Source organism: Coregonus lavaretus (genome assembly GCF_964263955.1).
Source record: "Coregonus lavaretus genome assembly, contig: HAP1_SCAFFOLD_6299, whole genome shotgun sequence".
NCBI classification, from domain to species: Eukaryota; Metazoa; Chordata; class Actinopteri; order Salmoniformes; family Salmonidae; genus Coregonus; species Coregonus lavaretus.
Genome location: NW_028159844.1, coordinates 20,297 through 33,710, shown reverse-complemented (window position 1 = coordinate 33,710; position 13,414 = coordinate 20,297). Strand labels below are relative to the sequence as shown.

General features: G+C 46.2%; 1 protein-coding gene across 2 annotated transcripts; it reads left to right on the top strand.

Annotated features, from left to right (window-relative positions):
* Positions 1-1,629: 1,629 nt before the first annotated feature.
* LOC311122394 (protein TFG-like) lies at positions 1,630-13,369 on the top strand. Of its 2 annotated transcripts, none has more exons than XM_084196760.1 (3): positions 1,630-1,835; positions 11,696-11,782; positions 11,964-13,369. In XM_084196760.1, exons 1-3 carry the CDS (start codon positions 1,805-1,807, stop codon positions 12,329-12,331), a joined length of 486 nt encoding a protein of 161 aa, XP_084052886.1. In that variant the 5' UTR covers positions 1,630-1,804; the 3' UTR covers positions 12,332-13,369. The 2 variants fall into 2 exon arrangements, with proteins under 2 accessions (XP_084052886.1, XP_084052885.1); XM_084196759.1 differs by having other exon boundaries at positions 11,961-13,369.
* Positions 13,370-13,414: the final 45 nt, after the last annotated feature.

The following is a 13,414-nucleotide window of genomic DNA, read 5'->3' as shown; positions in this document are numbered from 1 at the left end:
GCTCTCTCTCATTCTCTCTCTCTCTGTGTGTCTCTCTGTGTGTCTCTCTCTCTCTCTGTCTCGCTCCTCTCTGTCTCACTCTCTCTCTCTCTGTGTGTGTCTCTCTCTGTCTGTGTCTGTATGTCTGTCTCCTCTTCTTCTCTTCTCTCTATCTCTGTCCCCCTCTCTCTCTCTCTCTCTCTCTCTCTCTCTCTCTCTCTCTCTGTGTGTCGCTCTCTCTCTCTCTGTGTATGTCTCTCTCTCTCTCATTCTCTTTCTCTCTCTCTGTGTCTCTCTCTCTCTCTCTGTGTGTGTCTCTCTCTGTGTCTCTCTCTCTCGTCTCTCTGTGTGTCTCTCTCTCTCTGTCTCGCTCTCTCTGTCCCTCTCTCTCTCTCTGTCCCTCTCTCTCTGTCTCTGTCTCTCTCTCTCTCTGTCTCTGTCTCTGTCTCTGTCTCTGTCTCTCTCTCTCTCTCTCTCTCTCGTCTCTGTCTCTGTCTCTGTCTCTCTCTCTCTGTGTGTCTCTCTGTCCCTCTCTCTCTCTCCCTCCTCTCTCTCTGTCCCTCTCTCTCTCTCTGTCCCTCTCTCTCTCTCTCTCTCTCTCTCTCTCTCTCTCTCTCTCTCTCTCTCTCTCTCTCTCTCTCTCTCTCTCTCTCTCTGTGTGTGTGTGTCTGTCTCTCTCTCTCTCATTCTCTTTCTCTCTCTCTCTGTGTGTCTCTCTGTGTGTCTCTCTCTCTCTGTCTCGCTCTCTCTGTCTCAATCTCTCTCTGTCTCTCTCTCTCTCTGTCCTTCTCTCTCTCTCTGTCTCTGTCCTTCTCCTCTCTGTGTCTCTCTCTCTCTGTGTCCCTCTCTCTCACACTCTCTGTCCATCTCTCTCTCTCTGTCCCTCTGTCTCTCTCTTGTGTCTCTCTCTCTCTCTCTCTCTCTCTTGTGTCTCTCTCTCTCTGTGTCTCTCTCTCTCTCTGTGTGTCTCTCTCTCTCTCTGTGTGCCGCTCTCTCTCTCTCTGTCCCTCTCTCTCTCTCTCTCTCCCTCTCTCTCTCTCTGTCCCTCTCTCTCTCTCTCCCTCTCTCTCTCTGTCCCTCTCACTCTCTCTCTCATTCTTCTTCTCTCCATGTCTCTGTCTGTATGTCTGTCTCTCTCCTCTCTCTCCCTCTGTCTCTCTCTGTCCCTCTCTCTCTGTCTCTGTCTCTCTCTCTGTCCCTCTCACTCTCTCTCTCATTCTCTTTCTCTCCATGTCTCTGTCTGTATGTCTGTCTCGCTCTCTCTGTCCCTCTCTCTCTCTCTGTCTCTCTCTCTCTCTGTCTCTGTCTCTGTCTCTGTCTCTCTCTCTCTCTCTCTCTCTCTCTCTCTCTCTGTCTCTGTCTCTGTCTCTGTCTCTGTCTCTGTCTCTCTCTCTCTGTGTGTCTCTCTGTCCCTCTCTCTCTCTCCCTCTCTCTCTCTCTGTCCCTCTCTCTCTCTCTGTCCCTCTCTCTCTCTCTCTCTCTCTCTCTCTCTCTCTCTCTCTCTCTCTCTCTCTCTCTCTCTCTCTCTCTCTCTCTCTGTGTCTGTCTGTCTGTCTCTCTCTCTCTTTCTTTTTCTCTCTCCCTCTCTCTCTGTTCCTCTCTGTCCCCCCTCTCTCTCGCTGTGTCTCTCTCTCTGTGTCTCTCTCTCTCTCTCTTTCTCTCTCCGTCTCTCTCTCTCTTTCTCTCTCACTCTGTCTCTCTCTCTCTAGCCCCCCCGGGTGTTTCGGCTGAGGAGCGGTCAGATACTCCAGACAGCATTGCCTCATCCTCGTCTGCCGCCCCCCAGCCCGGAGTGCACCCCCAGCCACAGACCCCCTACGCAGGGATGCAGCAGGGACCCCCAGCAGCCATGGACGGTTAGGAACACACACACAGTAACAATTACCATTAGCACAAGACCATATCTCTGCATGAGTGAATATATGTAGGAAAATGTGTGGCCTGAAGAAGTGTCCAGTACGAAACAGCAGCACCTGTGGTGTCTGAATGGTTTATAATGGCTGTTAATGACCCTGGAAACACGCATCACATAACCATGAAAAGTTAGGTGTGTATTCAGGGTGGGCCAGTGTAGCCATTGGGGGGTTTAACACCTCCAAATATCTGAGGTTCACTGAGATCCCAAAAAAACTGTGAGTGTGTTGTCTTGTCAAGACGGTAGAGCGAGTTTACCCCAAGACGGTTACCCGAGGTCAGTTTGTGCTTTAAACTGATCTTAGGCCTGTGCTTAAGGGCAGCCTCCATTCAGTTCATGTGTTGTGGTACACTTCTCTGGCGTGGCAGCTTTGGGCCCTTCTGTTCCAGTAGTGTTGTCACAGTCCCTACCTCAGACCGATGTCCCAGTCCACTGCCCTGCAAATGGCATGTTGTTTTTCTGCTCTTATTTCCACCTTGTCCTCTACAGACATTTAGAACTTGATGAGTGAGTCAGTGTCACGATGGTTTCATCCAGATGATTTTCACTGCTCAGACTTGTCCACAACCACAAACGTGAGGAATAGGTTGTCCTACTTAATCGTTTGTGTCATGCTGTTGGAAATTAAATCTAATGGAAATCACAACTGCCATCTTAAAAGGATATTTATTAACCTCTTAAGGATCGGACCCTTTTTTCAATTTCAGCCTAAAATGACATACCCAAATCTAACTGCCTGTAGCTCAGGACCTGAAGCAAGGAAATGCATATTCTTGATACCATTTGAAAGGAAACACTTTGAAGTTTATGTAAATGTGATATTAATGTAGGAGAATATAACACATTAGATCTGGTAAAAGATAATACAAACAAAAAAACATGCGTTTCCAATTTTTTTTTTTTATCATCTTTGAAATTCAAGAGAAAGGCCACAATATAATATTGTAGTTTAGGCACAATTTAGATTTTCGGCCGCTAGATGGAAGCAGTGTGTGAGCAAAGTTTCAGATTGATCCATTGAAGCATTGCAATGCTGGACTATTTTGAATCAAGTCTGCCCAAATGTGCCAAATTGGTCAATTGATACATTTTCTAGTACATAACTATAAAGAACATACAAAAATGATATGGTAATACAAAATGTAAGTTTACACACTCCCAGGAATGTCATGTAGATCGTTAGCTTATACACTAACTTCCACACATCTAGATGTCCGGGCGGGGTGGGTGTGGAGCCAGAGACAGCAGGGGTTCCAACTGTAGAACCCAGTTCCTACATTTGAATATAAAAATGGATTTTATCAAACAAAACTATGCTACATTTTATCTCTGGGACCCTCAGGATGACAAATCAGAGCAAGATTACTGAATGTACGTACATTATTTACCTTCAGAGGTGAATGTATCAAACCAGTTGCCGTGATAAGTTTTATGTTGTTGTGCGCTCTCCTCAAACAATAGCATGGTATTTTTTCACTGTAATAGCTACTGTAAATTGGACAGTGCAGTTAGATTAACAAGAATTTAAGCTTTCTGCCCATATAAGACATGTCTATGTCCTGGAAAGTTTGCTGTTACTTACAACAGTCATGCTAATCACATTAACGCACGTTAGCTCAACCGTCCCGTATACGGGACACCGATCCCGTAGAGGTTAATGCCTCCATTTTAGTCATGGATGGCTAATTATTGCACTTGGATTGGCCAGTTCCCCAGTCCTGATTCCAGTACAGTATTTTTTACTCTCTGCATATCTACGTGCTGATGTATCTGTAACATAACAGCAACGTAAGACTGTAGATTGAATGTGAATTTCCATGTTCTTACCACAGACACAGAGATCCTGTTCACAGATCTAACTTAATCAACTGTATCAACAGTGTATTCATCGTCATGGCATCCATCTAACTCTTAACGTATTGTCCCCTCTGCTGTCTCCACTCCACCATGAACACTCTATAGTTCTAAAAGGGAATGTCATCAGAGATAAATGAACGAGGGATCTGATCAGACAGAGGTGGAGAAATAAAAGAACAAGGCGTCATCCCCCTCTAGCTGCGAGCCACTCTGCGGTCCTGTTTAGGGGGAAATGGTTTTCTGTGTTAATCTTGCGTTCCCAACCGGACCGGTACTTCCCTGAGATTTTCCTCTAGGACCTACTGGTTATTCCCATAATGGTGGTGTTCTGGAATCAACACAGAGCCTCCTCTACGACCTACTGGGTAATCCCATAATGGTGGTGTTCTGGAGTCAACAGAGATGTGCACTGCTGACAAAGTAACTCTCTTACCAGATAACGAGGTGTGCTCTAGGGTTTGGCATCTCAGTATACGAGACACAGACCGACACAGGAAGGGAGGGGACAGAGGAACATGTTGTGAGTCAGTCTTGTTATTGAGCTACCTCGTTATTTTAGATGTGATGTTTTGTCATTGGCAGGCACGGCTTTTGGCTCTCCGTAGCCTCCTCCATCCCTGGAGACGTCTCTGTTTTCACCCAGAGAGACCCATAACCAGCTCGCAGACAAAACCACACCACAGGATCCAAACCACAGCTGGTACACACACACACACACACACACAGTATGCTCGTTGAGCTGTGGCTTGACCACAGAGGAACCATACCAGGGCCTCCAAACCACACCTGGAACAAAGAGAGTGCGGTTCCACATGGTGTTGGTTTGACCGTGTTCCCCAGACCAGCTCTGTGGTTTTGGCTCGGTCAGGGTTCAGGCTTCTCCAAGAGGTTTGGGTTGAGTTTAACAGAGCCAAGACACCCCTAAGAGTCTAACGTTACACAGGCATTCTTCCTTACATCTTACTTATTCAACTCAGTGGTACCCTTTATATTCCAGACCCTTGCACTTTGTGCTGGTTAATCGTTTTAGTTTGTCCATAAATGACTGTGCGGTTAAATAACGGTCACTGGCTGTTACTAGGTTCAGTGTGACATCGCTGACCGTGCGGTTGGCTGGTCGTCTTCTGGACGTCCTCATGAGTTCATCATCCTCTCGTCTTTTCCTCCCTCTGCTCATCCCTCCATCCGTTCCGCTCTATCTCCCAGACTTCCAGGGAAGAGAGAGGCTCTGGGCTGCAGCTGGTGGCCAGACGGCCACTGCAGGGAGACGTTTTCCCCTATCACAACGCTCTGAGAGAGAGAGAGACTGTCTCAGTTGAAGACTGATTATCGTTGACCAGGAACAGTGCACTCCTGCCAACATGTTGGGAATGAACACGTTCATTAAGGTGTAGTGCCTTCACAATATGCACAGAGAGGACTTCTTTTTGTTTTGTACACTGTGTATATCAGACGATTATCAATCTTAGAGGTAGGAGTGTTCTGTGTGTGAGAGAGAAACAGAGTTCTAGCACCACTGCACAGACGGTATCTTTTGATGCTTTATCAGATGGAATTCCTCTCCAGCTAGAGAGTTGCCTGTCAGATGTATTACAATGTAAACGTACTTTTAATCCGTCTGTCTGCGTATTTCAAGGCATGGCATATGGGGGTGTAGCGAGATACCCAATGGGCTGGACGATTCTCTTCTCATCACTCATCTTGGGGGAAAAAAGAGGAAATCAGTCAATCCGCCATCATTAACACAATGGAAAAAATCTAATGATTTATTATTGAAATAGCATGGGCGACCAAGAAAAACAAATCTATGCAATTTAAGGCCAAGTGGCAAACAATAATGCAGGCACTAGGGATGGGGGTGTGAGCATGCTGGTCTGGCAGAGATGTAGTCATTGTTTGTGTGCATCTGTAAGTTGTTGTTCGTATGTATAAGTTTGTATATAGAGTAAGAATTAAATAAAAAATAGGAATACCTCTCCATCACGGTTGACAACTCCACAGTGTCCCCCTTCCAGAGTGCAAAGAACCTTGCCGTGACCCTGGACAACACCCTGTCGTTCTCTGCAAACATCAAAGCAGTGACTCGCTCCTGCAGGTTCATGCTCTACAACATCCGTAGAGTACGACCCTACCTCACACAGGAAGTGGTGCAGGTCCTAATCCAGGCGCTTGTCATCTCCCATCTGGACTACTACAACTCGCTGTTGGCTGGGCTCCCCGCTTGTGCCATCAAACCCCTGCAACTTATCCAGAACGGTGCAACCCGCCTGGTGTTCAACCTTCCCAAGTTCTCCCATGTCACCCCGCTCCTCCGCACACTCCACTGGCTTCCAGTTAAAGCTTTCATCCACACAAGACCATGGTACATGCCTACGGAGCAGCGAGAGGAACTGCCTACCTACAGGCTCTGCTAAAACCCTACACCCCAACCTGAGCACTCTGTTCTGCCACCTCTTGGCCCTCCCACCCCTATGGGAGGGCAGCTCCCGCTCAGCCCAGTCCAAGCTCTTCTCTGTCCTGGCACCCCAATGGTGGAACCAGCTTCCCCCTGAAGCTAGGACAGCAGAGTTCCTGCCCATCTTCCAAACCATTTGAAACTCCTAAGTTCTCCCATGGGCTGAGCAGAAGCTGCCCTGTTTTATGGACTCTTAACCAACCGTGCTATTTTGTGTGTTTTTTTCGCATTGTTTGTAACTTATTTTGTTGCTGCTACCGTCTCTTATGACCGAAAAGAGCTTCTGGACATCAGAACAGCGATTACACACCTTGAACTGGACTAATAATTTTTCTTTAATGAGTCGGACGAGAGGGATTTGCTCCAGACACCCGACAGGGCCCTCATCCCCGTCATTCGCAGTAGAAAGAAAAGGAGATATCGGGGTGCTTGGTAAGGAGCCGGCGACGAGTGGCTAATCTGCCTTTGCCATCGATACTATTGGCCAATTTACAATCGCTTGATAATAAAGTGGACGAACTACAAGCACGTATATCCTACCAACGGGACATTGAAAACGGTAATATCTTGTGTTTCACCGAGTCGTGGCTGAACGAAGACATGAATAGTATGAATACAGCTGGCGGGTTATACACTGTATCGGCAGGATAGAACAGCAGCCTCTGGTAAGACAAGGGGTTGCGGTCTATGTATATTTGTAAACAACAGCTGGTGCACGATATCTAAGGAAGTCTCGAGGTTTTGCTCGCCTGAGTTAGGGTATCTCATGATACGCTGTAGACCACACTATCTACCAAGAGAGTTTTCATGTATATTCTTCGTAACTGTCTATTTACCACCACAAACCGATGCTGGCACTAAGACCGCACTCAATGAACTGTATACGGCCATAAGCAAACAGGAAAACGCTCATCAAGAAGCGGCGCTCCTAGTGGCCGGGGACTTTAATGCAGGGAAACTTAAATATGTTTTACCTCATTTATACCAGCATGTTAATTGTGCAACCAGAGGGAAAAAAAACTCTAGACCACCTTTACTCCACACACAGAGATGCGTACAAAGCTCTCCCTTGTCCTCCATTTGGCAAATCTGACCATAATTCTATCCTCCTGATTCCTGCTTACAAGCAAAAACTAAAGCAGGAAGCACCAGTGACTCAGTCAATAAAAAAGTGGTCAGATGAAGCAGATGCTAAGCTACAGGACTGTTTTGCTAGCACAGACTGGAATATGTTCTGGAATTCATGAGTGCATCAGCTGACACAACAATGTTAGGCCTGATCACCGACAACGACGAGACAGCCTATAGGTAAGAGGTCAGAGACCTGGCCGTGTGGTGCCAGGACAACAACCTCTCCCTCAACGTGATCAAGACAAAGGAGATGATTGTGGACAACAGGAAAAAGAAGAGGACCGAGCACGCCCCCATTCTCATCGACGGAGCAGTAGTGGAGCAGGTTGAGAGCTTCAAGTTCCTTGGTGTCCACATCACTAACAAACTAACATGGTCCAAGCAACTACATATTCGTCGCCAAACCCACTGGCTCCAGGTCATCTATAAATCACTGCTAGGCAAATCCCTGCCTTATCTTAGCTCACTGGTCACCATAGCAACACCCACCCGTAGTCTGCGCTCCAGCAGGTATATCTCACTGGTCATCCCCAAAGCCAACACCTCCTTTGGCTGCCATTCCTTCCAGTTCTCTGCTGCCAATGACTGGAACGAACTGCAAAAATCTCTGAAGCTGGAGACTTATCTCCCTCACTAACTTTAAGCATCAGTTGTCAGAGCAGCTTACCGATCACTGCACCTGTACACAGCCCATCTGTAATTAGCCCACCCAACTACCTCATCCCCATATTGTTATTTATTTTGCTAATTTGCACCCTAGTATCTCTATTTGCACATCATCTTTTACACATCTATCATTCCAGTGTTAATACGAAATTGTAACTATTTTGCACTATGGCCTATTTATTGCCTTACCTCCATAATTTACTACATTCGTACACACTGTATATATATTTTCTGTTGTATTTTTGACTTTATGTTTTGTTTACCCCATATGTAACTCTGTGTTGTTGTTTTTATCGCACTGCTTTGCTTTATCTTGGCCAGGTCGCAGTTGTAAATGAGAACTTGTTCTCAACTGGCTTACCTGGTTAAATAAAGGTGAAATAAAAAAATAAAAAATAAAAAAGCACACCAAGACAGTCGTGAAGAGGGCACGACAAAACATATTCCCCCCTCAGGAGACTGAAAAGATTTGGCATGGGTCCTCAGATCCTCAAAAGGTTCTACAGCTGCACCATCGAGAGCATCCTGACTGGTTGCATCACCACCTGGTATGGCAACTGCTCAGCCTCCGACCGCAAGGCACTTCAGATGGTAGTGCGTATGGCCCAGTACATCACTGGGGCCAAGCTTCCTGCCATTTAGGACCTCTATACCAGGCGGTGTCAGAGGAAGGCCCTAAAAATTGTCAAAGAATCCAGCCACCCTAGTCATAGACTGTTCTCTCTACTACCGCAAGGCAAGCGGTACCGGAGCGCCAAGTCTAGGTCCAAGAGGCTTCTAAACAGCTTTTAATAATAATAATATGCCATTTAGCAGACGCTTTTATCCAAAGCGACTTAGTCATGCATGCATATTTTTTTTTTGTGTATGGGTGGTCCCGGGGATCGAACCCACTACCTTGGCGTTACAAGCGCCGTGCTCTACCAGCTGAGCTACAGAGGACCACAAGCCATAAGACTCCTGAACATCTAATAAAATGGCTACCCAGACAATTTGCATTGCCCCCCCCCCCCCCCCCCTTTTTTACGCTGCTGCTACTCTCTTATTATTATCTATGCATAGTCACTTTAATAACTCTACCTACATTACCTGGACTAACCGGTGCCCTGCACATTGACTCGGTACCGGTACCCCCTGTATATAGCCTCGCTACTGTTTTTTACTGCTGCTCTTTAATTATTTGTTACTCCTATTTAGATTATTTTTTGGGGGGTATTCTTTCTTAAAACTGCATTGTTGGTTAAGGGCTTGTAAGTAAGCATTTCACTGTAAGGTCTACAGCTGTTGTATTCGGTGCATGTGACAAATACAATTTGATTTGATTTGAAACTCTACCTCTTCAAAGAGTATCTTAAACACTCCCACAGCACCCCTCTCCCCAACCTCCTCGCACTTCACTTTTTTCCCCCCTAACTAGCTCTGACTTTGCTGATAGCTACTTTGAGGAGAATGTACTCACTATGACTGTGATATGTGGTTGTCCCACTTAGCTATTGTAAGGTGAATGCACTAACTGATAAGAGCATCTGCTAAATGACTAACGTAAATGTAATACTACCCATATTATCTTCTTTCCTTTCTGAAAACATCCCTAAAAGTATAGAGAAATACAGTGAAGCAATAGCATTCCAGAGAATACTTTTTCCAGCTCTGTTTTGTGTTCAGCTGAAGGGATGTGCAGGCATCCGGTCTCTTTCCATAGAGCCACAGTGATTTCTCTGTCCTCTGGGACTTACATTTACTGAGCGGAGATCAGAGATGAATTCTTATGGCCAATGAGGCCTGACGGCAACCCCATCCATCCCTCCATCACATTACATAACACACGATGGAGAGCAGACAGGAAACCAAGAAGGAGAGAAAGCCAACACACATGCTCGCAAGCACACACTCACACTTTGTGATTTTCACTGGAGCACCATGGTGCTCACATCATTAACCTGTCCTGTTGTTGTAACTGATTGTTGTTGTTGATATGATTCATAGATGCAGTCCTATAGAGCAATATATCTGCTTTCATTGTATTGGCTTTTCACAACCCTGTCTGTCTGTAGTAGAAGAGGTCTTCATTAGTCCACCAGTCCACTGCAGCTCAGACCCTGGTTTTATTTTCCTGTTTTTTGGGTCAGTTTTATTCTGGCACCTTTGTGCCCCAGCTGTTTGGACCTGGGTGTGTTCATTTTCTATTCATCTTTCAGCCACTGGGCTCCCGAGTGGCGCAGCGGTCTGAGGCACTGCATCTCAGTGCTTGAGGCGTCACTACAGACCCCCTGGTTCGATTCCAGGCTGTATCACAACCGGCCGTGATTGGGAGGCCCATAGGGCGGCGCACCATTGGCTCAGCGTCGTCCGGGTTTGGCCGGTGTAGGCCGTCATTGTAAATAAGAATTAGTTCTTAACTGACTTGCCTAGTTAAATAAAAATAAATAAATAAAATGTGTGTGTGTGTGATTTTGGAGTGAACTATCACTTCAATGACTGTTTAATCAGCCTAGTGATAGCCTAGCACAAATGTCCCTGCAGAACTTGTTAGAACTATGTCTAAGCCCAATTCCCTCACAAAGGAGTTCCACAGGGCTCTGTAACGGGCCCTCTCTCAGAGTGGAAAATCAACGCTCTGCTTTAACTGGCACATGAAAAACCAGTGAACCTTACCAGCCTTCCCTCATTATACATTTTGTGTTTGTATTTTTAATACGTAGTCGCCCTACTTTAAATGCCAGGGGCTTTGGGAGTGCGATACGGGCCTTGTAAAGGGAATACACTGGTTGGGCAATTCTTTACATGTTTGCTGAACATGCTGAGACTCACTGGGAAAACTTTAGTTGGCCAACTAACATGCAAAGATAAAAGTCTGTCAGGCAACCTCATGTTAATCAGCTTTAACCTACACAGAAGCAACAATCAAATCTTATTCATACACATGTTTAGCAGATGTTATTGCGGGTTTAGTGAAATGCTTGTGTTCCTAGCTCCAACAGTGCAGTAATATCTAACCACACACAACAAAACACACAAATCTAAAAGTAAAAGAATGGAATATTCATTGCCTGTGGCAAAAGTTTGTCGGTCAGTGTTTTAAGAGGCCCTTGAAGCTCAGCAGTTCAGTCCACATTGTGTGTGTGCGTACTTACGTAGGTACGTGCATGTGTATGTGTCGTTGTGTTTTGAAACGTATAGTTTGCTTTTATTTTCAGACACTCTTAACCACACTCCTCAGTCCACGGTATTGAGAGACTTTCCAGTCTAGACTTTTAATTGTGACATGGACTCGTGACACACACACACACACACACACACACACACAGTTAGACATGTAGACCAGTGAGGTCATGGCTAATAAAAGTTGGGAGGGAAGTGTCTTGTCTACTGACAGATGGACCTGTTTAGACAGACTGCACCCGCTCTGACCCAACACACACGTCTATCCAAGCAAAAGTGTTTGTGTGTGTGAGAGAGAGTGAGCGAGTGAAAGTGTTTAGCTTGGAGCTGTACAGCTGACTCCAATGTACCATAGACAGTGTCTGGGTGCAGGGCTTTGAGGAACCTGTTCTATTTTAGTGCTTGGGGCTGTTTGCATTAAGACGATCCTGTCTGATTCCATCCAGACACACAGGTGTGTGTGTGTGTGTCTTCCCCAGCAGTCATACTGATGTCCTCCATCTCTCTCTCTCTATCTATCTATCCTCCAGGTCAGATGTACCAGCAGTACCAGTCCCCAGGTGGATATCCTCCACAGCAGCCAGCACCGCAGCAGCAGTACGGCATGCAGTACCCTGGTAAGACAGTGATGACACTTTACCTCAGAAAAGGTCCAAGAAGGACAGGACAGGCTGATCTTATAACAATGGCCCAGAGCTTCACAGGAATGATGCTATGAATGTGAAATGGATTGGAATTAAAAGTTGTACTGTACTTCTCCCCCCAACTCTCACTCACTCTCTCACTCACTCTCAGCAGGATGCACCCCCCAGCCTGGCGCCCCTCAGCCTCAACAACAGCAGCAATTCCAGAACTACTCTGCCCCCACCTCCCAGGCCCCTGCCCCTGCCCCTGGCCAGGCCCCAGCCCCCGGCTTCCAGGGAGGCCAACAACAGTACCCCCCAGGGGCCTTCCCTCCCCAAAACTACACCTCCCAGGCCAACCAGCCTGCTAACTACAGCCTACCCCCCACCTCCCAGCCTGGCCAGGTGTACCAACCCCGTCCCAGCTACACTCCTCCCCCCGGTAGCAATGTTACCCCCCCTCCTGGGGCATCCAACCCCTATGCCCGCAACCGGCCCCCCTTCGGCTCGGGCTACGCCCAGCCTGGCCCTGGGTACCGGTAAAAGAGAAGGAACGGCTAAGGTTATCCACACACACACCCCTCCCCTTTGTGTCCTGGTTGGCTCTGTTTGGCCTTGTTGGCTCTGGTTGGCTTGGGTTCAGTAAACATGGTCTGCTAATCTGTCCATCCGTCCCTCTGTCAGTCCTCAGTCACTGAAGAGTTCATATCCAAAACAAGCTACAACCCCCATCTGATCGTGTGTTTGTGTTCTGTCTCGACCCCACCACCACACCCATGTGCAATGGCTCTGTTATTTGAAATACAATGTTCCCTACCCTCACTCTCCACCCTATGTGTCTATCATCGTGAACATCAGGGTGGGCTCAATTTGAATTGAAGGAAGTCAATTAAGGAAGTAAACTAAAATGTACAATTCAATAATTTTAAAAAGGCATTTATTTTCAATGACTTTTCAATAAACTGAAAAGTAGAAGCTATTTATTTCAAAAGTGTTTTAAATTTCAAATCACTTCCTGAATTGACTGCCTTCAATTTGAATTGAGCCCAACCCTGATGGACATGTAGTCAGTCTGTAAGCACACTCACCTGGGAGACCAAAACAGGCTGGACAGGCTGTCTTATTATTATTTTCATAGACTTTATCTTGCTAGTCTAACAGCTGTAAATGCATCTGTATACGCTGGTCAACAGAGATGATGTTGATTCGTATTGCATTTAACTGATCTTTTGAGGATATAGTTTGCTGAGGAGACATCTATGAGACTAATAGTGTTCATCTCTTTTTTTCTTACTCGTTTTCATCACAGCCATGTTGGTATTATGACGTGTCATGGAGTCGGCCCCTCGGTTGAGAACAATATGGGAGGTGTAGTTTTGACCTTCCAGAAGGATCCTACCATGTTTAGCCTCATAGATCACCACCTTATGGTTTATTGCTCTCTCTTTCTCATCAATTTTTTACCTCACTGGTTTGTATTAATATATCAATCAGATTTTCCACCTTGAAGTGACATTTAGTTGTTTATGTATAAACTGTAACATTTTCTCTAAAACCTAATAAAGGCTTTGAAACCTTCAAGTATTGTCTGTTTGTTTTGATTCCCTCCCTCCTTCCCTCCTTCTC

Bases quoted from the DNA above. Each gene is read 5' to 3' on its own strand.
- LOC311122394 (XM_084196759.1), top strand. From the start codon at position 1,805: ATGCAGCAGGGACCCCCAGCAGCCATGGACG. The intron at 1,836-11,695 runs GTTAGGAACACA...TCTATCCTCCAG, and splicing joins ACCCCCAGCAGCCATGGACG to GTCAGATGTACCAGCAGTAC. The intron at 11,783-11,960 runs GTAAGACAGTGA...ACTCACTCTCAG, and splicing joins GTACGGCATGCAGTACCCTG to CAGGATGCACCCCCCAGCCT.